General features: G+C 38.9%; 1 protein-coding gene across 4 annotated transcripts in view; it reads left to right on the top strand.

Annotated features, from left to right (window-relative positions):
* DGKH (diacylglycerol kinase eta) overlaps window positions 1-27,376 on the top strand; it is a 265,194-nt gene that overhangs the window by 182,982 nt on the left and 54,836 nt on the right. For 3 of the 4 annotated variants that reach the window (XM_075128739.1, XM_075128731.1, XM_048851305.2), the window contains exons 7-17: window positions 2,967-3,073; window positions 3,797-3,922; window positions 4,847-4,949; window positions 6,782-6,944; window positions 11,391-11,505; window positions 11,777-11,916; window positions 14,067-14,154; window positions 16,905-16,990; window positions 18,720-18,819; window positions 20,793-21,069; window positions 22,666-22,794. In XM_075128739.1, coding sequence (XP_074984840.1) covers window positions 2,967-3,073; window positions 3,797-3,922; window positions 4,847-4,949; window positions 6,782-6,944; window positions 11,391-11,505; window positions 11,777-11,916; window positions 14,067-14,154; window positions 16,905-16,990; window positions 18,720-18,819; window positions 20,793-21,069; window positions 22,666-22,794 — 1,434 coding nt within the window. The remainder of the gene's footprint in view (window positions 1-2,966; window positions 3,074-3,796; window positions 3,923-4,846; window positions 4,950-6,781; window positions 6,945-11,390; window positions 11,506-11,776; window positions 11,917-14,066; window positions 14,155-16,904; window positions 16,991-18,719; window positions 18,820-20,792; window positions 21,070-22,665; window positions 22,795-27,376) is intronic. The other variant, XM_075128734.1, reaches the window with a different exon arrangement.

Genomic DNA, 27,376 nt, shown 5'->3' with positions numbered 1-27,376 from the left:
GCGGTCACTTGCCAGGGTATTATCCACTGTTCCTGACTGGATACTTGCCTTTTTACTGGAATGCTGGGGATAAGTAGGTTTGAGTTACTTTTTGGTTGGTTCTGAGTCTGAATTTGCAGGTCCTAATTAGCACGCATAGCCCTAGCCAATCAGGCAGCAAGCCATCCAGGTTGATGAGACATTGGACCCAGAGCCATGCTATCTGATTGGATGGTAGCTCTTCCAATGAACTGTAATGAATTGAGGACGTACAATTATTTCCTACCTCTCATTCCCATCACTAGAGCATCCACATTCTTCACAGGTGGATTGGATCTGCATAGCAAGTTCCTGGTGGACCTCATGGAGTCTTCATTCCTTTCCTTTCCCTTCCAAGGTTACAGGAAATTCTGCTTGGGATATATACATAGAAACATTTGTTAAAAATCATTTCAGGTATGCTGAGAAATGCTTTCTTTGCAGCATGCCCTAGAGGTGATCGTATTATGAATTAGTCTAATCCCCTCCAGAAGGTTGTTCTACAGCAGAGCTCCCTCCTCCTCCCACTCTTGTGTTTGTCATGGCTTTCATACTCTGCATTGTTTCAGAGTACAGCTGTTTTAGTGGGTCATGGCGAGGATGTGGGGTATGATGCAGCTTGGTCTTCAGTTGCTGATTGCTTTATGGGTCAGGGCCAAAGCCTTGAACTGGCAAGAGAAGCAGACTGGTAGCCAGTGGAGGGATCAGTCCGCAGTGTGATAGCCTCACAACAGCCTGTCCCCTTGAGGTTTGCTGCCGCGTTCTGCCTGAACTGGAGCCTTTGCATTGATTCCAGCTTCAGGCCTAGATACAGGGCTTGGTTGGGATTCCCTTTTCATGCTCTCAAAGGAGTAACAGGGCACAAGGAACCCCCTTATTCCCTTGTATGGGCTACCCACAATGTAGGTCTGTTTGTAGGAGTGAGTGGCCTCCGTGGGGTTGCTGCTCCTGTATAGGAGGACAGGCAAGGTTGGTGAAGTGGGGAGCCTTGGTTCTGCAGCCCCTTATTCCCACCCATGTGCTCACCATCGCTATTGAGCTGATGTACAGGGGGAAGTAAGCTGCTAGGTCTAGAAGTAGCACAGCTTGCTTCCCCTGGAGCAAGAGTCAAGTAGGCTTCAGATTGTGACTGAGTCAGGTTCATTTCTGGTCTGCTTCTCAGGCAGTACAACTCCACACTGCCTCTTACTTAGGGCTCATGGTTGACTCTACAAGTTAGTCCACAGTGGTTTTGCAGGTGACAAAAGTGTGAATCACTGTGTGTAGTGCTGCTCTTGTTCTCATGACCCCACATTCATGGACTGGATTTTCAAAAGCATTCAGCACCCACTGTCAAGGCTATATTTTCAGAAGTGCTTAGCTCCCATTCAGATACCAGATTAAGTGGTGGATTTTCAAGTGAGCTAAGCACATGGGGTACTCTTTGAAAAGTCTTCCCCAGGCTGTTCCAGTGGAAAGTGCAGAGTGCTGATCACACTGAAAATCCATCCCTTATTTCTGTGCCTCAAGGGGAGCTGAGCGCTTTTGGAAATCTGTCACCAATGTGGGTACTGAGCATTTTTGAGAATCTGGCCCTATTCCTCTGGCTAAGGAGGGCTAGATATAGATACCGCTGGAGCCCATGAAACTACTGCTACTGCCCATGCTCTTATAAAGCTTTTATGGTTATTGCAAATATAATTTATATAAAGTTCTATAAATGGAATGATCTCATATACTTCCACTAACAAAGACTCAAATGTAATCCATCAGTCTGTTTGGTACAATATGATTTCATTACATGGTATGCTAATTATATCAAGCAAAACAAAAATTATTCAGATTTTTAAAATAAAGCCACATGCACGAGGCATATGTATAATATATTAAAAAAAACTATGGATTTTCCAAATAAACCTATTAAAAATTAGGTTTGTCCTTACTCAGGTAACCTATGAGAATCAACAATAATCCCCAGCCTAATGAATAGACAAATGCCCTCCTAATCCTCCACCTTCTCAGAAGTCTACGAAAACAGGCCTTCTATTGTGCCGCAAAGGGCTATGTTGGACAAAGAGGAAAGTTTGCTCCAGTATAAAGTTCCTTCTCTGCAAATGCCCGGCAAGCATTTCCTTCACATTTAAACCAGAGCGCTAGCTGCTCAAATGCCTCAGGTGATTTCAGCTGCTGCTGTCACACAGAGACACAATTTCTCAGGTAGCCAAGACTCAAACAATTACATTTTTATAGGTCAAAATAAGTACATTGAATTGCACTTGGAAATTTGATGGGAAGCCCCTGTGAATCTCAGAGGACAGATATAATATGCTCCTTCCATGAATAACTAAGCAAATTGACTATTGCATTCTGCATCTGTTTAAGTTTCCAAATGGTCTCCAAATATAACCTCATGCAGAGTATTCCAATTGCAGTAATTCAGTTTTAAGGTGACAAAGCCATTGATAAATATAATGAGGGGTTGCATTCAAAATATATCGAGCAAGACATTTATGCTGTCTTTTATAATGGCAATTGAAAATTTTTTTTAAAAGCTACAGTATAAAACAATTGCATTTTTAAAAGTAATTAAAATAACTAAAGTTTTACAGATGAATAGTTGAGAAGAGCAAGACGACTTAAGACTGCCATTCCATGGTTTGTCTGTAGATCTTACAGAATTTCAGAGGACACAGAATAGTGAGTAATCTTGCAGCCAGCAAACAGCAGTCTGTAATTCCCTAGACGCAGTTCAGCAAGTAAAAGGCAGAGTGAGAGTTTGAACTCTGAATTTTCTTTATTTTAATTAGTTTGTGTTTTGTCTGAAACAGTACATGAACATGTACTCCTCTGTTTTATGGAGTGATTTGAATTTGACTGAATTTCTGAAAATTTAACTGTTGATGTAATGCTTGACAGAGACTGCAATCAGGGAGTAGATAATATAAAGTGCATTTGTCTCTTTTTTCTAGTGTGTAAATTTAAAGCACATAAAAGGTGTGCAGTCAGGGCAACAAATAATTGCAAGTGGACTACGTTAGCCTCTATTGGGAAAGATATCATTGAGGACGAAGACGGTGTAAGTATTATTCAGGCTTTCAATACTTCACAACAGTTAATTGTTTGGTGGGTATTTTATTTTATTTTTTAATTGGCAAGTATAGAAATGTTAAGTGACCCATTAAAGTTAATGGTAGTTAGCTGTATTGCTATAGATACTATATTAAAAGCCTGATAAAGGGGTTCTTCAGGAGACGCATTTACCATCAATGGGCTCTAGAAGGAAGAATTCCATGTTACAGAATTCTGGGGGAAGTATGGACGGATCCTCTGAGCTTTGAGAATTGCTGTGAGAAGCCCCTCTCTTTCTCACCTCAAACTTGAGCAAAGAAGTTGTATTTGTGTTTGTCTTGCTGATATGCTGTTTTCTTGGCCTGCTTTGTCTACTTGTAACTGACACCAGTTCTCCAGAAGATCTGTTTGGAATTCATTGACATACAGCTTGTAGTTCTATTGATACATGTAACTGTTAAAATTAAAAGTAGAAAATAAAACAGTTTTTTTGTGAGTTGTGTCAAAGTAGATGAGTTAAATTTACAGCCACTGGCATATAATTCTTTTCTAGATTAGTGCTAGAATTGCCAAAAATATGCATGCATACAGAAATTTACATATCTAGATATTGGTGCAAAGAGTAAATAAGAAGAAAGTTTCAGGAGGATGCTGAATTACTGATCTTTTTGTAGTTTTAATGGCAAATTTCTGTGCAATGGTATTTAACTTTATAACAACTTCCTCACAGATAGCTATGCCTCACCAATGGTTAGAGGGTAATTTGCCTGTTAGTGCCAAATGTGCAGTCTGCGACAAGACCTGTGGCAGCGTTTTACGCCTCCAAGATTGGAAGTGCCTCTGGTGTAAAGCTATGGTAGGTATCATATGGCTTGTAAAAATGTCTTGGATTCTGCCAGGATGGTTATTTACCCATTATTCTCATTTTTCATTATTTAACCTTTTGGAAGGGAAGGGGACCGATCAGTTCATAGTGAGTGACCTGGACAGATGTGTAACATTCATAATCTAGAATGTCTCTCCCACTTGTCTGTTGTTTTTAATAGGTCCACAAATACAGGTTTTTCTTTAATAGTCCTTGCTACGTATCATGTATCCTTTGCATTTCTCCTAACTCCCTGAGGCCATGGTCTAAAGCTCACTGAAATCAAAGGGAGATTTTTTGCTTTTACTTCAATGGGCTTTGGATCAGGCCCTTAGTACTTCATCCTATACTAGAGGCCCATTGTGTTTCGAGCAGGTCATCTGCTTGAATAGTTGGTGACATACTCTGTGCCCCTTATAATTATATGTATGTCTATCATTTTGGCTTCGTAGTCTCTTCTAATAAATATAAAACTAATTGTCTTTAATCTATCCTGAAATATATAATTGCTGAGACTTTGTTTCCCTTGTTCCTATCTTCTGTAGTATTCTTCATGTGGTATAGATTTAAATTCTCCATCTTTCTATCACTGTCTTCTCATCAATGTATAATTGCATTTTTTCCCTTGATGCCTTTATCTCTTGTTAGCTTCTCTCCTGCAATTCGGTGCTTTTCCTAGAAGTGGGAAATCGGCAGAATTTTTAAGTATAGTAGTGCATTCAGAATATTTTGTTTAGAAATAGATAACTAGATCTATGGTTTAATGTTTGTATATGTTTGAATATACTGCAATATAGTCTGTTATACATTACCCCATCTCTGAATAATATCTAGCTACTGTATCTATTGCAATTTTACCATAAAATGAGATTATATGTTGGGAAGCAATTATTCATTTAACTTATTTTTCCTCAGGTTCACACTGCCTGTAAAGATCTGTATCCTCATAAATGTCCGCTTGGACAATGTAAGGTATCCATCATACCTCCAACAGCACTCAACAGCATAGATTCTGATGGTACGTAGTATAACGGGGCCATTAGTAGGAATTCTGCAGTTATGGTTTCACTGAGATTTCTACCTGAAGCAGGGCTAAAATCCCTCTTTTTCACAGATAAATTTAGTCTCCAAATTTAGCACAATAACTCTTCAGATGGTAATTGAATTTTCCATGTAATTATTTTTTAGAAAAGTCCGTACTAGCTTACAGAGGAAATATTATTAAATGCTCCCCTTTAAAAATTCTGTTCTCATGTTTCTCTGGGATCCACCAACGAAACAACCAGAGTCCTTGAAAACTTCACACACATGCATTCTGACATGGGCCACTTTCAAAAAACACAAAGAATGATTTTTTTAACTCAAAATTAAAGAGTTTGTGTTATGCAGATTAGCTTACTGAACTCCTCAGATGCACTCTCTTCTGATGTTTTTGAGGATAAAAAAAATAGTTTCCATTTTCTATCAAAATTTTATTTTAATCAGAAACATGAAACATGAACAGATCACCATTAAAGGTAGTGAAAATTGAAAGGTGCGCATTGCTTGTTCGGGACAGAGATGAGCTTGACTGTAGGTGTGGGAAAGAAGGTGAAGCTGAGGTTGGGAAGATGAATTGTTGAGTGGAGTGTTGAGAAACAACTGTTTTATTATATTTTTTTTTATACTTTGTGTTGGTGGCATATGCAACCCAACTACCTTACCTCTAAGTTAGGCACTTTTTTTTGTATGGGATTGATATAAATGACTGAATACTGGAGATGTTCACTGACTCTGAACTTGCTGTCTAATGTCTTTGGCTGAAGCAGTGAAATTGCTGCTATTTATTATTCATGCTAAGAAGATTGCTTTCATTATAAGTGCAATTAGATTGCTTACCATTAAAAAATATTGTTTTAAATTATGCATTAACAGAAAGTGGAATTATATTAAACTTCTTATACTTTCAAAGTCCATTTTTTTAATTCATTAGAACTGATAAGATTTTTAGCTTTCAGATTTCTTTTTAGACAATTAAAAAGAGATAATTGCTTTATTCTTGTCTGAAATGAGAGTCAAAACCTGGCCACATATGGCCTGATTCAAAGTGGTGCTGAGTATCCATAACTCCCATTGGGCCCTCAGTGAATGTGATTTTCATGACAACACTGTCCATTAGCACTGTTTACTAAAGTCCTGATCCAAAGCCCATTGAAATCAATTGAAAGTCTTGCAAAGACTTCAGTAAGCTTTGGATTAGACCATAAGGGTGTGTTGTTCTGTCCTTCCATTATAATTCAGCTGTATGAATTCAGTCTGAAATAAAAGTTTTCATGCAAAGTCTCAGTTGGGAGTAATTTAACAATATAACATTTTGTGGAAATGTATGGGGGTTTTTAGATTTGGTGGGAATGGGAACTTTTGTAGATTGGAGGACTCAATTGACACTACTGCACTCTGGTGCAACTTAATGGAAGCTTTAAAAAAAAGTCAGAAAAAATTATGTTTTATATCTGGAAAACGTATTTGATGGTATGGTGATGTGTGCTGGAAAAAATTGCAACATTCCATCAACCCACATTTTTGCTGTGGAAAATAAAGCTATTTTCTTTTGTGTTTTGCTAACTTTAGACAAAAAATTCAGGTAAAAATCCAGGAGACAAAAAGCAAAGTAGTAAATTTGAAGTAGATTTAATATAACAGTGCTATTCTCCTTGAGGCTAATACTCAATTCCGTTTTTGCATTATGCATCATATGATAGCATCCCTTTTGTCCTTTCATCCATTTTCCTCCTCTTTCTCGTGATTTCTCTTGAATGTGTTCATATATAAAGATCTTATTTATTTCATTCTTTCTAACTTTGTTCACAGGATTCTGGAAAGCCACATGCCCGCCATCCTGTGCCAGTCCTCTTTTAGTTTTTGTTAACTCAAAGAGTGGAGACAATCAGGGAGTAAAGTTTCTTCGTCGATTCAAACAGTCGCTAAATCCAGCTCAGGTGTTTGATTTAATGAATGGAGGACCTCATTTAGGGTAATGAACTTTGCAATCTTGAGCAAGCCTTTTCAAAGGGAATTGAGTACAAAGTGACTCAGTTGTTCCCTAATTATAGTATTTTTTTACAAATCTCTGATATTTGCTTTCCTATTAACATTTGTAATGGATAAAGTTAAAAATTTAAAACACCAGTCACCTGTAACTTCATTATCAGTTCTGTGGGTGTGTAGGATTTTATTTATATTTAATAAAGATTCACTTGAAATTAAAGATTTATTCATATTTCTCATGGACTGTTGGCTAGCTCCAGGCTGTGGTCTCTATGGCTGTGTCTACACAGCCTGCAGCAGTGACAGACTGGGGCTTGTGTAGCTTGTGCTAGCTCTCTAAAAATAGCTGTGTAGACAGCGCTTTGAAGTTTTGACTGGGGCTGGAGCTCGGGCTCTGAAGCCCAGGGAGGGGGCTGATCTGCCACAGGCTGTGTAGACATACCTACTAAGGCCCTGATTTAGGAAAGCAGTTAAGCACATGCTGAAGTGCTTTCCTGAATCAGGGCATTATACACAGCTGAAAGAAATTTGTTGTTTTTTGTGTGTATTTTCAACATACAGTTCAGCCCTGATTGGCAGCTCATTGTGAATATCTATATACAGAAATATGTATGTGTAACTATTTCTGTAATGTCTTAAAATAGCTTTAGAATAATATTCTAAAAAAGCTTTAGGGCAGGTCTGTACTACCGGTAAAGCTGATCTAACTTACGTTACACAGGGGTGTGAAAAAGCCCCTGCAAGAGCAACACAAGTTTCGCACTGTCCACACCAGTGCTATGTCAGCAAGAGATGCTCTCTCGCGACATAGCTTCTGCTTCTTACCGCAGTGGAGTAATTATGCTGACAGGAGAACGCCCTCCCATTGGCATAGCGCGCCTTCACCAGGCATGCTACCGCAGTGCTGCTGGATCAGTGCAGCTGCCCCGATGTAGCGCTGTAGTGTAGACTTGCCCTTAGAATTTTGGACACAAATGGCACTTTGAAAATACTGTAGGAAATCATGTGGTTGGTTAAGTACAATAGCTTTTCACTACTAGAGACCTAAATTCAGGTTACAGTTTAGGTCACAAATGCAAATGAGTTATTCTGTGAGCTTTATGCAGAATTTATCATGTCTTTGTTTGAGACAAAGCCAGGACTGAAATAGCAGAGGTAATGCAAGACAAGGTTTAAGTAAATTGGTAGAGATATAGGAGGGAAACTTGCCCAGTCTTTGCTATATTTCAAGCTACTTCAATGCTTTCATAAAATACTAAATTTATATACAAATGTTTGTGATCTAAACCGATTCCATTCAAATATTGCTTTGTGATTAAATGGCCTAGTCATGTCAGGTAACACCAAGTGAATATATTGATTTTACATTTTTAAAGATGCAGAAGTGGGAGTGCTGAGAGCCATTGAATGAAAGTGTAAACGTTGTATATAATAGAAACCACTACAAGGCAGGGGTGCTACCCTACCCCCTCACCCCTAGTTCTAGCACTTACGTGCAGAACTATGTTTCTATGATAAAAATTTAAAAATCCCCCCCCCCAATAAAAAATGCATGTATCCATATTTATATTCTCTATATCTATATCTGTAACTCACTTTCCAGCAAAAAGAAAAGGAGTACTTGTGGCACCTTAGAGACTAACCAATTTATTTGAGCATAGGCTTTCGTGAGCTACAGCTCACTTCATCGGATGAAGTGAGCTGTAGCTCACGAAAGCCTATGCTCAAATAAATTGGTTAGTCTCTAAGGTGCCACAAGTACTCCTTTTCTTTTTGCGAATACAGGCTAACACGGCTGTTACTCTGAAACCTGTCACTTTCCAGCATAACCCTAATTTAGATCCAGACTTAACTTAAACATCCTTTCCACCTAATATTTCACAGCGGTCTCTTGCCAGAGGAAAAAGAGAGGAAGCTTCAATTGAATTGGACAAGCCATTTTTGAGAGATGAAAATTTGAAAAATGAATCTTAAGTTTTTTAAAAGTCTGAGGTTTTTGTAAAGTTGTATCTCAAAAGCACCTTGGTTTAAATACTTGACACAGTACTAAAGTTGGGAGGTGATTCACTATGGCAGTGGTTCCCAAACAGGGGTCTGTGGCACCTGGTCTATCAGGTGATGCTGATAACTTCTTGTTTTCAGCTATTAGAAAGGCAAAATCTGATTCTCTGTATAGTGTGCTTCTGGAGGATTATTTCTGTTCCTGGCATGGCAAATATCATTTTGGCATCAGCTTTGTGATTCCAAACACTGTTTGAGATAAGTAATATTGTCTTGTTTTGAATATACATCTGCCTATTATACAAGATTAATTATTTTCATTAGAAATGTCAAACACTTCATAGACTATCAGGGTTGGAAGGGACCTCAGGAGGTTATCTAGTCCAACCCGCTGCTCAAAGCAGGACCAATCCCCAATTTCTTCCCCAGATCCCTAAATGACCCCCTCAAGGATTGAACTCACAATCATGGGTTTGGCAGGCCAATGCTCAAACCACTGAGCTATCGCTCCCCCCATGTACACTGGCCAAACCGGACGGTCTCTGTGCAAAAGAATAAATGGACACAAATCTGACATCGGGAAGCTTGAATTAATGTGCAAACTAGATACCATTAACTTGGGTTTGAATAGAGACTGGGAGAGGCTGGGTCATTACACATATTGAATCTATTTCCCCATGTTAAGTATCCTCACAGCTTCCTGTCAACTGTCTAAATGTGCCATCTTGATTATCACTACAAAAGTTTTTTTCTCCTGCTGATAATAGTTCATCTTAATTAGCCTCTTACTCCACTTTTTCATGTTCTCTCTGTGTGTGTTTGTGTGTGTGTATATATATATAGTGACAAAGCTCTGTCCTTGCCTCTGTAGGTCCCGCATTTCCTGGCAGATTTCATTAGCCTCAGAGGCTCACTGTGACCGTCCACATAACCCTTCTCTCTCTAGGGACAAGGGTCACAGTCTACTGAGCCATTTTCATCATAAGCTAGCGAGGGAGATGAGGAGAAGTTATCCTTCCTTGCACAGTCTCTGTTGTCTCCCAGTCTCAGTGATTAATCAGGAGGCAGTGGCGGGGGGAAAGAGCCCGGGCCCACCCTCTACTCCAGGCTCCAGCCCAGGGACCCTAATAGTATCCGCTATGGTAGCTGACCTTTTAGAAACATGACATGAACAATTCCCTGGGCTACTTCCCCCACAGCAGCCCTCACTTCCTCAAGCTCCACTTCACCCTTACCTCAGGGCCTCCTCCTTTGTGCCTGATATGGTGTGTACTTCTCAGTTTCTCCAACAGCACAACTTCCTCCCACAGCTCCTGACATGCACAACCACCTGACTGACTGGGAGGCTTTTAACTGGTTTCAGCCAGCCCCTGATTGGCTTCAGGTGTCCCAATCAACCTAGCCTTCTCCCTGCCTTCTGGAAAGTTCTTAATTAGCCCCAGGTGTCTTAATTGACCTCGAGCGGCTGCCATTTCACTTATCCTGGTACCAGGGATTTGTTTAGCCTGGAGCTAATATATCTATCTCCCACTACTTTTCAAAAATCTGACATTCACATTATATGCTTCTTTTAGAAATAATGCTAAGATGATACATGTTCTGGAAAAAAAAATGCACAAAAATACCCAGCCCTATTTTTATCATTTAAAGAATCAGTATTTTGTTAGTATTTCTCCCCTTATTTTCTCTTAGTTTTCCCATTCCTGCTCTCTCTCCTCTTTGATCTCTATTTCTTCATGTCTCCTTCTCCTTTCCTCTTAGTCTCTCCTTTCCATTTGTTCTCTGTCTCCTCTGTCCTCCTTTTCTTTATCCCCTACGGAGAGTATTGTATTGTATATCTTGGCAGAATTTGGAGAACTGAAGGAACTGGAGGCAGGTAAAGTCTATGAGTAGAAACAAGATATTGTTTGAAGATCCAGTATGAAATATATTCGCTCTGTTTGCCTTATATACTCATGAGCACCATGTCATGTATAGTCATTGATTTTCCTTTGGTTTAGAAAAGTCACAAGTTGGCAAGGGACATCCACATTCTGGACCACACCCTGCAGTCATTACTTAACCTTTACTGGTGCAAAACTCCCATTGACTGCCATGGTGCCTCAAACATCTGACTTTGATTTGCATTCTCAGAGCATGGACTCTATGGTTTGCCCAGTATTCTGACAAACCTCATTTTTAAAAAACCTGAAAACTGTGCATGATATCTTAAAGGGAAAAATTTCATTAAAATTCTGCATGTTATTTCCCAGAAAATGTGGTAGAGTATATTATAACAGACAACGTATAAGTTACATATGGTGAAGTAGTTGGACTTATCAACATCCCTATTATCATAAAAGCAAAAGCAGGCACCTATGTACCCCACAGGCATTTTCACTGAATATCCATTAATGGGCATGAATTCTAACCAGTTGCATTTTCTCTTCAGTTTACGGTTATTTCAGAAGTTTGACAATTTCCGGATTCTTGTATGTGGTGGAGATGGAAGCGTTGGTTGGGTTTTGTCAGAAATTGATAAACTCAGCTTGCACAAACAGGCAAGTGTATGTACTTACTTTTTTTTTCTCCCTTTTCCCACAGATAGGTAGGTAGGTAGGTAGAGAGAGGGCCAAATCCTGTAGTCCTTACTTAATCAACACTCCCACTGAAGTTGCTGGGAAATTTGAACTGAATATAGACCATAGGATTTGACCTACAGGTTTGAATTAGTAATCAGCTATATAATTAACATTTGCTTCTTGAAACATTTGTGTTAGTTCATGCTTCCAGTTCTTTTAGTTGCAATAAAAGATTTGTTCTTTTGCTGTATTTCAGTGTCAGCTGGGAGTGCTTCCCCTTGGTACTGGAAATGATCTTGCCCGTGTCCTTGGTTGGGGAGGGTCATGTGATGATGACACACAACTTCCTCAGATTTTGGAAAAGTTAGAACGAGCCAGCACTAAAATGCTGGACAGGTAAAAATATAAGTATGTATGTGTATTTGTGACAAATTTCAGAAACATTTGCCTGGGTTTCTAATGGCCTAAAACTCTTTCTCAGCGGTTTAATTGTTGTTTGTTTAAACAGCTTAAAAGGTAGCACATTAACAAAACCCATCACCAGTTGAGTTCATTTTCTTAGTTTTGTTAAGACTTTCTTGGTCCAAAAGCAACTGTTCTCCCTCTTCCTTGTTTTGCATGAGAGCTGCATGCCAGCTGTGTTCATTCATATAGCAAAGGAAGATCTTTGAGTTTTTAAAAAACAAATTGCCTGTGCTGACAATCCAAGGAAGACATCATACCCTATTGTTTATTAGTGTGTATATGTGTTTTGTACACGTGTGTGTATGTATGTGGATATTATAAAATAACTACATACTACCCCCATTCCCATGTCTCACACAAAATCAGGAGTCCTTTTTAATGTGAACTCCTCATCTGATCACTTAATCATTTTACAACATAAAAAAGTTCTTGTTATTGATCCTTAGTAATAACTTTAATGTAGGCATTCAGAAACGTGCCTAGAAGACTATTAATAAATCACTTTTTTCTGTTTTAATTAAAAAAAACTTGGTCACTTCTCCCCATAAATTCCATAGACTGTTTCCAAGGTCGTTTTTTGGCAATTGCTTGCTTTCTTTTGCATATATTGAGGCATTTTAGTTTTAGCAGTTTCATACTGTCAGTGCTATGCAATACTGTGCTATGCCAGAAAGAAGTTGGTATTAATAAAGATTCGTTGTCCCAGAACTGTTCTAGATTGAGGTGTCAGTTGAGGAGATTTTGGAATAAATTGATAAACTAAACAATAACAAGTTACCCGGAGCAGATGGTATTCACCCAAGAGTTCTGAAGGAACTCAAATGTGAAAATGCAGAACTACTAACTATTGTACGTAACCTATCACTTAAATCAGCCTCTATACTAAATGACAGGTGGATAGTTAATGTGACACTAATTTTTTTAAAAACAGCTTCAGAGGTGATCCTTGCAGTTACAGGCCAGTACGCCTAACTTCAGTACCAGGCAAATTGGTTGAAACCACAGCAAAGCATAGAATTATTAGACACAGATAAACATGGTATGTTGGGGAAGAGTCATTATGGCTTTTATAAAAAGAAGTCATGCCTCACCAGTCTATTAGAATTCTTTGAGGGGAGTCAACAAACATTTGGACAAGGGTGATCCAGTGGATATAGTGAACTCAGACTTTCAGAGAGCCTTGGACAAGGTCCCTCACCAAAGGCTCTTAAGCAAAGTAAGGAGTCATGGGATAAGAGGGACAGTCCTCTCAAGGATCAGTAACTGGTTAAAAAATAGAAAACAAAGGGAAAGAATAAATGGTCAGTTTTCACATGGAGATAGGTAAATAGCAGAGTTCCCAAAGGATTTGCACTGGGAACAGAGCTGCTCAACATATTGCTAAATGATCTGGGAAAAGGGGTAAACAGTGAAGTTGCAAAGTTTGCAGACTATACAAAATTACTCTAAAATACTGGGTTAGGTGGACCATTGGTCTGACGCACCATGGCCATTCTTATGTTCTTATCTCAAAGTGTTTTAGAAAGGAAAGTAAGTATCATTAGTCCTCTTTTACAGATGGGGTTACTGAGAGGTGTGAAGTGACTTTCCCAAGGTTACACAGTAGGTCAGTAGCAGAATTTGGGAATACTAGCCAGGTCTCCTGACTTCCAATCCAGAGTCGTATCCAGTGCACCACACTACCTGCTATAAGTATCTGATGCATAATGAAAGTTGATGGGAAGTTTTTATACAGGAAGTAATTTGGATATCGTAGGTAATACATGTTAAATAATTAAACAGTGAATTGTTGTGAGATGACAACGAATTCTCATAGCTCAGTGCCTTGACTTCAAGACTTGCTGATAATTCACAACTCCCACTAACTTTCTAATAAGAGTTTTTGTTGTTCAGCATGCTCAGGGTGAAATCCTTTTTGAGGCTGAAAACTCCAGGAAAGACCCCTTATGTGTGTGATTATTTAGTAATTGGTCACTGAATTTTCTTTCTGTTGACAAGTGGAAGTGTTTGTTTTGTGGATGTTCTTAGAAGACTCTGATAATTTGGAAAACTTCAAAAGCTGCTGCTTCTATTTCCTTCAGATGGAGTATAATGTCATATGAACTGAAATTACCATCAAAGCCTTCTATTCTTCAAGTTACTCCAGAAGAGGAATCTGGGGAATGTCAGGTGAAGCTTTATTTTGCATACACTTAGCGATTTGAGTGACAACACTGAAAAGATAACGAAAACAGTTCTGAGAAGTGATACAGGAAATAAGAAGTCTCTTTAATTGCTCTTTAAGTCAGATCTAGTTCATGTCATAAGTATATAATAAGGTTTCCATTTCTTGGTTAAAATATTTCATATGATTTTTCCAAAAAAGAGTGAGGTGAGTGGATGGTCCTCATCAGAGGGATCAGAAATAACTCATACCAACAGTGCAATAATTTTCTTGTAAAAGCAAACATTTACTAGTATATCTTGAATTTGGGAAAAATTAAATGAGAGGTTTTTTGGGAAGGAATCTGCTTTCTTGCCAAGAATAAAGGCATTTTGGACCTGATGAAAGTGCCTTACAGGACTTCATGTTCTCCTCTCCCCTTTTTGTCCATTCAGAAGTCTCCAAATATCCTAATACAGCTTTCAAACTAGCTGCCTACCTCACTGCTATTGTAGCATCGATCTGGGGGTGGAATGAAGTGTTGTGATTAAATTCATGTGGTATAAAAATGTAGTTATGTCTGGAAATGGTAAAATGTCACCCTCCTGCAAGATTCCATGCAGCTATCAATCTTCACTTGAGAATGCTTGAGAAACAGAAATTAATTAGTAGGTTGCTGATTAATTTAACCATTCAAACAGTACCAAATCTATTTGGATAGTCAGGAGTTGTTAAACTCTGGGAGCTCATTAGATAACTGAGATGCAGAGAGGCTGGGGTCCCAACAGCTGAAATTCTCCTGTCCTTTTGCAGTGGTGCTGGAACACGTTTTACAGTGAGGGTGCTGAAAGCCAGGGATCCCCCAACTTTTTACCTCTTCTCCCTACCCCACAGAGCTGGGGCCAGGAGCAGGGTTGTGGCTCTGGGAGGGGGGCACACAGACAGGGGTCAGGGGGCCAAGGCTGGGACCACAGCTGGGGATGGGAGCAGAGCCCCAGGTGCAAGGCTGGTGGCAGCCAGGGGACCCCGGGTGCAGGGCTGATGGCAGCTGGTGGCCAGGAGCGGAGCACCTGTATTTCCCATACCTATGGTCCTTTGCCACACAACTCTGTCACCAGTGGGATAGATGTCAGTAATGCACTGCAGAGTTTAGGTATTCTTCTAACATTTTGTAGAACAGTCAGTGCCTTCAAATACATCTTCATCTTCTATAGTTAAGAAAAAGAAAATGTATGGAATGTTCCAGTTATATCTTCCTATGAAATTGTTAAATTTAGTTCCAATTAAAGCTAAAGAAACTAATTGTAGAATACTTGTAATCTTAGTATTTAGAGACTAGATACCATAGGCCATTTTGCTAACTGTAAGTATTCTGAATATAAAGGATCGTTTTCTTTTGGACACCTTGAACTCCCCCGCATATTAATATTTTCTGTATGGTTTAGTTTGGGTTAAACTGAATTTTAAGTATTTGAAACAGTAGAGACTAATGGACCAATCTTGCATTATGTGTTGTACCAAATTGCAGCATTGATTTAAAATGGTAGATATTCACACACACACACACACACACACACACACACACACACACACTCTCTCATTGTCATCATAACCATTTCATTTGGGCCACATTGGGAGCTCAGACATCAGTGTTTGTTCTCCCATGCTACATTTTATTTATTTTCTCTTTAAAATTAAAGATGTTTCATATCAGAGCTCTGGAGCTAAGGTGGGTGGATAAAGGAAAAGAAGGAATTATATTTCTACTTATTCCAGTCATGAATGGAAACCCAAGTAACTAATGTTTAAATCTCAAGAGCACACAGTCATTTTGAAGCAGAACTTAGATTTTAAACTAAGAGCTAGATCCATACCTGATATGGACTGCCCACCATTAGGGACAGCGTGGAGCTCCACCACCCTAGAGAGAGTGTCAGGAGGCAGAATGGCTCACTGGTGCACAGAGAAAAATCATATGCTATTAAGGTGTAGTTTGCTTCTCCTACATGCTGGTGCAGGGTGAGGTCTATGGACATGGTTCTGGTCCATGATGCCTCCCTACGCCCTCCCTGAGCATAGGGGGTGCAGTTCTGTGTGATCCTTACGCAGACTGTGCAAGCGGGGGGCATGGGAGGTCTCTGTGCTCTTCCCTGAATGCATCTACATGAAGGCCAAGCAGAACTTGGTGACAAATGGTTTGTTGTCACAAATGGTTTATTCACTAAGGGCTAGGCTTTGATAGTATTATACCAGTTTAGAAGCCCATACTCCACTGCTCACCCTATTCACTTCAGTGGGACAACTTGTGGAATGAGGTACTGTTCAGTACTAATTAGGATGTCAGAAGCTGGCCCTAAAACTGTGATTTATTCCCAACCCATTGATTTAGTTGCAGGGTATCTTTCACTTTTTTCTGGAAAAAAGATTCTGACTATTATAGATCTGAAATCTGTTCAGACCATCATCTAGAAAAATAGGATGATATTGTTGGCTATGGAGGGTGATAACTTAAAGGAAACCTTTAACTGGATTTTTAGCACAGAAATAACTATCATTAATTTTTTATCCAGAAAAGAGAGAACTCTAATTCAACATCTCACAGTCACTGTGATTTTGAATATTAAATTGCAGCTAAAGGGAAGCATCTGACCTTTCTGCACTAAGTGTAGATCTAATATTTTGGAAGTAATCCCACTTATCTGGGAATATAATTACCACTTTGTGTTAAATGCTAACACGGGTGGAATATGAAGACTCATTTTTGCTGCATTTTCAGATATCTGCTTATGAGGATTCAGTTGCTGCTCATCTCACAAAAATCCTCAATTCTGATCAACACTCAGTTGTCATATCATCTGCCAAGTGAGTTGATGATTTTGATGTATAGTGTGTGGGATAAATTCTTGTGTACCATCTACATATATGAACATTATAACCTTTCCAGTAAGCTCAAATTCCTTCTGACTCTTGATCAGCTAGTTTGACCTAACAGTATCCTGATTTACATGTTATAAAGTACAGTTGGTTTCTTTTTATAATTATGTTGTATTGTATAATTATATTGTATGTGTTAATGTAATTTAAACAAATCAATCACACAAAAATCTTAAAGATCATGTAATGCAAAAATCACTTAGTTAATTAAGACATTAGTATACTGAGTTAAAATGTAAGCCATATTGTTACTTCTGCATATAAGAGATCTGGTTTACTTAAAGCGGTTTTTTTGTTGTTCATATCCTTTCTTTTAGAAGCACACACATAACCATTGTAGAAGTAGGAGTCTGCAGCTATATGTAATAATTAAATATGAGCTCAAGCCACAAAATTTTGATACCAAATTTGAACACCTCTATATATGAGGGCACATCTCTCTGGAAATCATGAATCCCATATGAAATCCTAGTGTTCCATTTGACCTTGCTGAGAAAAAGAACATCAGAACGGCCATACTGGGTCAGACCAAAGGTCCATTTAGCCCAGTGTCCTGTCTTCTGAAAGTGGCCAATACCAGGTGCCTCACAGGGAATGAACAGAACAGGTAATCATCAAGTGATCCATCCCCTGTTGCCCATTCTCAGCTTCTGGCAAACAGAACCACGGACAGCTCAATGTGGGCAGGGACCAGGGGAGCAACAAAGGAGCTCCTGGCTGCCTGCTGGGACTGAGTAAGGACTGAGCCCGGGGAGGGCCACAGGAAGATAGTGTCTCCAGAAAGGAAGTTCTGGGGATATGACCCCATACCAGGGCCAGGATTACTTAACGACTGAGGCCAGGGAGGGCTAAAGAGACACCAGCCATGGGGTGGTGAGACAGGCCCCTTGTGGACTGTATACCTCAGAAGGGGTCCGTTCTGATACACAGCGGAGGGCTGAGTCACTGGAAAACCACCTGGGAACCACTGAAAGGGGTCACCAGAACTGAAAGACTGCAGACACACCGTACCAGAAGGGGGCACTCTCGAGAGGTGAGTGCTGGCCCAGTACAGACCCCTGTACCCACATAGAGTCTCACTGAAGTCTGCATGAGTGCAAGGGTCTGCCCATGTGGAATGATTTGCAGATTGGCCTAAGTCCATAGAGGGAGCACAAGTTGCTATCAACTCTGCTGGTATGGTTGATGATACTGATAATGAAAGGTATGCAAACAAGGCAATAAATAAAAATGACCATGTTAATGTCATCTCAGTTAGAAATAGAAGGGAAAACGGAAGGAAGGAGTAGGGAACCAATGTGTACCAAAAGGCACTGGAGACTTAAAAAGAAAAATATAAAATCTACTTTTAAAAATGATTTGATGGTGTCCCCTTTACAACCAGAATGGTTTACAGTAGTATACACTGTAGAGTAATGGTTATAATTGTATTGGTTCGTCCACTTCCACCTGTGAAGTGTGTGATTTTAAAACTTTCACTATAACTTTTTCTTAATGTTCTCATGCAAAAGAAGCATGGGAGTTCTCTTTGAGTTTGGTGGAATTGTAGTAAGAGAACCAAAAATAAGTTAGTAATTAAAAAATACATCCAATAATCAATATTAATAGATACATCCAGTTCATTTATTTCTATTTTACTCCCTTTTTTTATCCAAAGGATATTATGTGAAACTGTAAAGGACTTTGTATCCAAAATAGGGAAGACCTATGAAAAAACAATGGAAAATGCAGAGGAAGCAGATACCATGGCCATTAAAGTAAGAACTTTTCATAACATGTTTTTTTCCAGCTACTATTAGGTTTTTAAAATTTAATGAAAATTAAAGTAATTCAGGGGACTGGGTATTGTAATTCAAAAGTAGTTTAGGAGACCTGACCCTATTCTCAATGAGGTCAGTGGCTATAAGTTGTTTTTCTTTCCATTAAAGGGACCAACTTTACATTAGAAAACAATCTATTAAATTTACTAAAGATGACATTTTTTCTTTCCCATTCCACAAAATAAAAACAAGACTCATAGACTATAAGGTCAGAAGGGACCGACATGATCATCTAGTCTGACCTCCTGCACATTGCAGACCACAGAACTCCACGCACCCTCTTCTGTAATACACCCCTAACCGCTGGCTGAGTTACTGAAGTTCTCAAATCCTGATTTAAAGACTCCAAGTTACAGAGAATCCACCATTTGCACTATTTTAAACGTGCAGGTCACCGGTGCCCCATGCTGCAGGTTCTCTGCCAATCTGACCCAGGAGAAAATTCCTTCCTGACCCCAAATATAGCAATCAGTTAGACCCTGAGCATGTGGGCAAGACCAACCAGCCAGACACCTGGGAAAGAATTATCTGTGCTAACTCAGAGCCCTCCCCATCTAGTGTCCCATCACCAATCATTAGAGATATTTGCTGTTACCGGTATGATGGGACTGCAGCTACATGCCATTGTAGGCAGTCTCATCATACCATCCCCTCCATAAACTTATCAAGCTCAGTCTTGAAGCCAGTTAGGTTTTTTGCCCCCACCGCTGACCTTGAAATGCTGTTCCAGAACTTCACTCCTCTGATGGTTAGAAACCTTCGTCTAATTTCAAGTCTAAACTTGTTGACGGCCAGTTTATATCCATTTGTTCTTGTGTCCACATTGGTGCGTAACTTAAATAACTCTCCTCTCCTCTCCTCTCCCTCTGGTATTTATCCTTCTGATGTATTTATAAACAGCAATCATATCTCCCCTCAGCCTTGTTTTGGTTAGGCTAAATAATGGACACTTGATGTTATTGAAAAGCTTATCAATTGAAAAAAATATTTATTTACTTTTCAGTTAATAGAGAGCATGTATCCTAGTCCAGGGGTTCTCAAATTTCATTGCACCGCAACCTCCTTCTGACAACGAAAATTACTACATGACCCCAGGAGTGGGGACCGAAGCCTGAACCCACCAGAGCCTTGCTGCCCCGTGGAGGTTGGGGGGAGGGGCAAACCCAAGCCCCCACTGTCCTGGGCAGGGAGGTCAAAGCTCAAGGGCTTCAGCCCCAGGCAGGGGGCCTGTAACATGAGCTTCGGCTTTGGCCCTGGGCGGTAGGGCTCGGGCTTCGGCCCCAGGCCTCAGCAAGTCTAAGACAGCCTTGGCAACCCCATTAAAATGGGGTCGTGACCCACTTTGGGGTCCCGACCCACCATTTGAGAACTGCTGTCCTAGGCATATATTGGGAAAGTGTGTAAAATGCATGGTTACAACCACAGTCATTTGCAGAAATATACTGCTGTTGGAATTGACTTCTCTCTAAAAGGGAGCCAATTAATTGCAATAAAACAATGGGATTGTGAAGAGAAAATAACCAGCTGGAGGAGGGGAGACAATAGTACATATAGTGGGCCAGGCTGAAATCACAGACCCGTGATTTAGGGTGGGTAAGGAAATTAAGAATCTGGTTTGCTAGAGAAAAATTACATAGCAGAAAAAAGAATACTTACTTTGCTGACTAAGTTGCTGTACAATGATGCCTTTGTATTTCAGTTTCTGATATTATTTCTTAACTGTATCCTTAAACAAAACAGAAAACTATTAAAATAGTGTTTAATGAAGAATACAACAAATATCCTGCACAAAAGAAATCATTATCCCAGCTTAGACTTTTAGGTCCCCACACTACAATCTGGTAGTTAACTTTTGAATTGACACTCAAGTGATTTTTTTTTCTTTTTGTTTGTATGTGTAACTTTGTTAGTGTTCAGAATTAAATGAGAAGTTAGACCTATTGCTCCAGGCTCTTCACACTGAAGCCCAGGCTACTCCCATCCTACCACGGATCACTCCCCCCATTGTAGAGGAAGAAGTTGAGGAGTTTTCAAGTGAAGAATCCTTGTCTGAAAGCAAGGAACAGTTAACAGACAGCATTGCAAAGTCTTCCACTCAGAAAATCTTCAAACCAAGAGAACAGTTAATGCTGCGGGCAAACAGTTTAAAGAAGGCAGTGAGGCAAATCATTGAACAAGCAGAAAAAGGTGAACATCAGTAAGGGTTTACTTGTTAACCATAGAGTGTCACTGTTTCTGTTGCATAAAGTTCCATTGTTAATATTTGATTCCCATATTCTTACATAAATGCAGTAGATGGTTGTTATAAGCTGTCTGGCAAGACATGCCATGTGTTAGAATACTCCTATCCTATATATATAGAGAGAGAGGGAGAGGAGTATTCTGTCTGTCTGTATCTTTATACCATATTCATTCCTGTGCTATCTGATAGACAAGATGGAGTCCTTAACATGACATTTGTTTGCTGCCAAAGGGAGTAGCTAGTGGAGATGTACTCAACAATGTAAGAAATCTCTACCAAGTACCACTTTCTTTGCTCCTTTTGTCATATTGGTCTGAATTCCTGAGAGGAGTACAAGCACGTATGCTTTGGGTTTTGTTTTTTAAATTTGCAGAAATAAATGGCATTCCTATTTTTTTTCTTAATCTTGCACTAAAACTACTTTCTAAATTTATAGTTACTGAATTCATTTTCTTATAGAAAAGTCTTATGGTGTAATTTAGCTTACAGGAATATTTTTCTTTAAAAATGAAGAAATTGGATGCCAAAATTGGGTGAAAGTAGCAATAAGATTGCATAGTTGATCACCAGAAGTCAGGGACCCACTTCTCCAGGTGCAACATGTGTACAGCTTCCATAGGTGTCAGAGGGATTAGCTTGCATGCAGCGGCTGGGAAATCAGGCTTCTTAGTGCTAAGTTTTGCCTTCAACAGTAGTGTTAATTTACCTGTGTACACATAGGTACATATATTTTCTGTTCCTATTTTTCTGATTAAATGTGTAGCTTCATATGTTGTATATCAGCAAATGTTTACTTCAAAATGGACAGGATGTGACAATGTCTGAGTGTTCTCTTCAGGTTCCTCATAGCATAGGTAGGCTACATTATATAACTATAATTCAGAGTTTCATTTATTTAAAAGTAAAAGAGAAAACTTTTGTTTACAAAATTAGTGAGGTTTACAAAAATGTACTTGTAGCAATGCACCTGCTTTGCACTGAGTCTCACAATTACTGTGGGTATTTGTGAATGCAGGTGGCCAGCTTTACATAACTAGCCTTAAGCATGCTCAGACACTATACCTGATTGTATGCACAAATTAAGCACACAGTTGTGTGCATGTAATTTGAAAATTAGACCCAAAATGTATTCTCAGAATATACAGTGATATTAGAAAATTTGACCCAACTATATAGTGTATAACTGGGCTAAATGGGATTTCTGATGTAATATGTTTTGTTTACTTTTGTAACTCTTCTCCTTCAGAAAGAAAAGTACTGAAAATTATCAGCAGGAAGCTTTGCCAGACCATCATAGAGTTCCATTTTTAAAGTATTATTATCGATATGGTGGTGAATCACCTCTCAGTTAATTTTTTTCATTATCACTGGCAGAGGATTGGTAAACTGCTCTTGAACTGATTAGGCAGAACGGTCCTTTTCTTAATATCTGTATGTCCTAAATTAGTGCTACAGAAGTAGGATGTTAATTTTCTACAAAAGCTTTACATATGTGTATTTTCTCTGAAGAAATTTTAACTATTTTTCCTCCTGCTATTCAGTTGTGGATGAACAGAATGCTCACACTGAAGAACAAGTGAACCAATCCCCTATAGAATATAGTAAGGAATTGGATGAATCCAAAGAAGAAGAAAAAGAGGAAGATACAAAGGAATATGAATCTCCGACAAGTAAGTAAATCCAGAATAAAATTCTTTAAAACTCTATAGAGTATTACTTCTATTATGAAACCAAAGTAGTGACTTCATAGTTAAACTGGTTAGACAGTTTCCATTATTAGCCTGATTCTGATGCACATATACACCCTCCACTTTTTGGGAAAAAAAGTCGTCTTTGTGAGTAAACTGTCCTATATATCTCTCGATAGCAGCCATCTTGAACTTCACCTGGCTTCACTTGTAGTGGCTCTTGAAACCGGTATGAAGCCTGAAAGTGGGGCTCAGTGTTGTAAGCTTTGATTGTTGTTTTTGCAAAGCTTATAACTTCTTTGAGGTATCGTATGGTTCTGTTCTGTTGTTTTGACACCTTCCTGAGAAACAGCAGAGTGAAACCTTCCTGCACCTGATATAAGTTGAAAAGATCAGTGCAGGTTTATATGAGACAATCATCTGTTAGAATTCGTGTTCTCAACAGGTCAGATTTTAGTTTCAGATGGAAACTGCTGATAGTTTTTAATCCATAGGTGGGAGGCGGGTGAGTTTAATATGATGTTGGAACCTTAATTGTTAATATCCTGAATTTCTGGCTTTTTTTTTTTTAAACTATAGCATTCTGTTAATGCTAGTTAATGGATGCAACATTCACAACCCTAACTTTTATTTTTTTCTATGTGGGTATCTTTCCAAACCTTTGTTTCTCTATGTGGTATTTGGGCAGATGACATGCTAAGAATTCAGAATGTGCCCTTTGGAGTCTGGGCCATATTCATCTACTTTGGTATCCTTACTAGGACATCATAACTATATAACAGAAACCTGATTTTATGTGCTAGATCTGTATTGTTGTTATATATTTTAAAGAGGGAACAAAATGTTACTGAAATTGGCACAAACGGCAATAAATAAGTATGCACTTACCAGAGAGGCTAGGGTTTTGAAGGACTGAATGGGCATGGAAACGAACTTGTTCCGTGTAGGTGGTTCCTTTTAAAGCAGGGTTAGAGCACAAAGAAGGGCTAATGTGGGAAGCTTCTGTTCCTGCTGCCTGTGCTGAGCCCTTTTGAGAGGATTTCAGACTCTAAGGCTGGAAATTTTTATGACCATTACGTTTAAAGTTTAATTATAGTTGTCAAGGCTGAATCCCAACTCTGTCACTTTGAGTGTAGGAAGTGAAGCCCTCAAGGATTTTAAAAATTAATACTTGCCACTCCAGGCTTGTATTAAACTCCCATGGTTACAGCTTCTCTCTGACCTTGGCTTGGTAAATGCTGCCACCACCCATGTGCAAAAAAACCCCCTTTGAACTGAGGAGGGAGCACTTGGAAATTCCTTCCTGTGGGGTACCCTCAAGCTATTTCACACACCCCTCCCCGCCCCTCAGGGAAGAGCTGAGAAAGAAAACAAAGGAAATTAGCTGTGGCTACCGGCTAATCAAACCACATGCACAAACCTCTTAGGACACCAAAAATCTAGTCTGTTCTTAAAAAAGGTAAATTTTATTAAAAACAAAAAGGAAAAAATTACGTCTGGAACTTAGGCTTTTGCTAGATTTTAAAAGAGCAATTCCAAAAATCAAGCACCCAAAATAGCTTTCTTGGGGTTACAAGCAAACAAAAGCATCTGTGGTTAGCACAGAGGGGTCCACAAGCCAATAATAAATAAAAGAAATAACCCTAATCACGTCTAGCTAAACATTCTGATCTACTTACACATTTGGAGTTCAGATAAGTAGTTCTAGGCATGATCTGATGATTTATGATCATTCTTGGCTTAAGCTACTTATAGCATGGCTGTTCTGATCCTCCAGCCCAGAGAACAACAGACAAAGGGAAAATTTATTTTCCAATTTTAAAAAGTTTTACCTTCCCCTTGGCTCTTTTGGTCAGGTGCCCACTTTTTTTTTTTTTTTTTTAACCTGGGGGACTTTTTAACCCTTTACAGGTAAAGCAAGTAAAGAACAGCTACCAAGAGGGATTTTACAGCTAACTGGTTGGCTGTGTGTCCATCAAAGGGAGCTATCGCCCGCCTTTATTTATCACAATAATAAAGAATGAAACTTAGAATTTTATTTTACTTATATTGTTAATTAATTGTTGGTGATTAGGTATTACCTTTAGAATGGGGATGTACCATGTGCTGGGGCTCCCCATTGCCATACTTGAACAGAAATGGGCTGAGTTGAATTATTTGGAGGTGGACAAGCCAAAGAGTCTGTTATGTTAGGAAAAAATATTTTTCTAAGAAGTCTCTGCTTCATATACAGAAACTTGTGCTGAATTTGTTCTTCCACAAATTCTGCTCTTAAAATAATGGAGGGTTGCATATCAGAACCACAGTATTTAAAAATAAATACGTAGACCTTTATTTAAAACAGCATGTGCAGAGTTGAGCATCCTCGTTATAATAGCATCCTCGTTATTGCAAAAAGAGAGAGACGAAGCTTAACCTAACTTTGTGGTAGTTTGCATTTGCTGATTTCATGGCCGATAAACATTTCTGTTAGATAGGAATAGCCAACAATACTGAACTTGTTTGTGCATCAAATAACCATTGCTTCCTAGAGTAATACTAGTGTACTTATTAGGAAGTTGTATCAGTATTCATACATCTAATGTGTGAAGTGGAGTACATGTTAATATTGTCAGTGGGAGATGGGTATTTCAGGAGAAACCATGAAACATTAATTCAATTACCTGCAATGAAACATCGGTTTTACTCATGAGGACTGTGTTCGTTTTTATCAGATAAAAACTTTATTTTTATTGCAGCTTATCCCCATGAGTCTCATCTGTCAAATAAAGAGCAGCTGTTCTGCTGATTTTTCTTTTAATGCTACTGCCTTGTTCCTGAGTACCGAGAAAACGAGTTGTAAGAATAGCACTGTGAATTTTTGAGGAGCATTATGCAGAGTGAAAGATAATTGTGTTCTGAGTATTATTTGCTAATCCTCTGAGATTCTTCCTCAGTTGCTTTATGAAAGTAGTATTTTCCATGCATTAATTACCTTAGTCTAAATAGATAATAATGTTTAATTAGATAAAATTTGAATGTCATTTTCCATCTGTATTTCTGTTAGCTCCCTAATACTTAAGAATGGTGTTTTGTCATACACACGAGAATCATGTTTTTGTGTTGATATTATGTCCTTCAACATCATCTCCTTATAATGTCTGTAGTTAATTTGTGAATTCTTAGAATTGAAAGCCAGAAGGGACAGTTAGATGACCTAGTCTGACTTCCTGTGTATCACAGGCTATAGAGCCTCACCCAATTACCCCTATGTTGAGCCCAATAACTTGAATTTGACTCAAGTATATCTTCTGGAAATGTATTTAGGCTTAATTTTTCAGGATGCTGGAGAACCATCACTTAATTGGTAGTTTGGTCTAATGCTTAATCACCCCTCACTGTTAAAAAATTGTGCTTTATTTCTAATCTGAATTTGTCTGGCTTTAACCTCCAGCAGTTGGTTCTTGTTATAACTTTCTCTACTAGATTTGATACCCTTTACATTCTCCATGTGAAGGTACTTACACTCCATAATAAAGTTACTACTCAGTCTTTGTTTGATGAGCTAAACAGATTGAGTTCTTTGCGTCTCTCACAGTAAGGCATTTTCTCCAGCCCTCAAATAATTTTTGTGACTCTTTTCTGCACTCTCTTCAGTTTGTCAGCATAATAATTCACCCATATGAAATGCAGGACATTTTAACATTGTTCTGTTTGTAATGTGCAAGATTATATTAACTGTTGACTTTTTATAGTATATTTTCTGTGAACTTTTTGAAACCTTGATAGTGCAAATGGTGAAAGAAAATGTTCAGGTCAGCTGATTTCCGTGGGTTTTTTTCTTTTCCGAGTACATGGAGGTCAGCATGGTTCAGGCCATCAGAAGTTGAAGTAGTTTGGACATGTACAGTAAACTGCGGAGGAGATGACCAAGAGCTATCAGGAGTGTGATCATCTTCTGTCTATGCAGGCACACAGAAGTGCTATGCCAAATGCCAATAGGTGTTACAAAATTGCTCTTACCAAGATCACTAGTGACCTATTCCTGGCCATGGCTAAGCGCCTCTTTTCCATCCTTTCATCTTTGATCTATCCACTGTCTTTAACACTGATAGTTTGATGGACTACTCAGCTCCTCTACATAGTGTGATGTCTTATTGATCCATTCTCCTCCATTCTATTAGCAGTTACTTCTGCTGATCGCTTCCATGAGTTTGTGGTCTTTGTGAAGGGTCAGCTCTTGACTGGTTTCCCTTACCAAGCCTTTTGATATCAAGAGACGGGACCTCAAAAGGCTTTCTCTCCCCTGTTGAGTTCAGTTTGGTTTTGGACGAGGAAGGTCAGTACTTCTCTGATTTCCCAGAAACTCAATACCTGGAAGCTCTCTTGCCCCCACATCCTAGTTACTTGATACCACTGTTGGCAGCCACTGTCAATGGCTAACTTAGGGATTTTAATACAATAATTTTAATCACTGTCAATGATTAACTTAGGGATTTTCTACACAGGAAGTTGTACCAGTATACAGTAAGTACTGTATGAATTTAAACTGCTACAGTTATACTGGTATAACTCTCCAAGAGGA

Source organism: Caretta caretta, chromosome 1, assembly GCF_965140235.1.
Source record: "Caretta caretta isolate rCarCar2 chromosome 1, rCarCar1.hap1, whole genome shotgun sequence".
In the NCBI taxonomy this organism is placed as follows: Eukaryota; Metazoa; Chordata; order Testudines; family Cheloniidae; genus Caretta; species Caretta caretta.
Note: the sequence above shows the minus strand (reverse complement) of the source record. Positions and strands in the feature narration are given on the sequence as shown.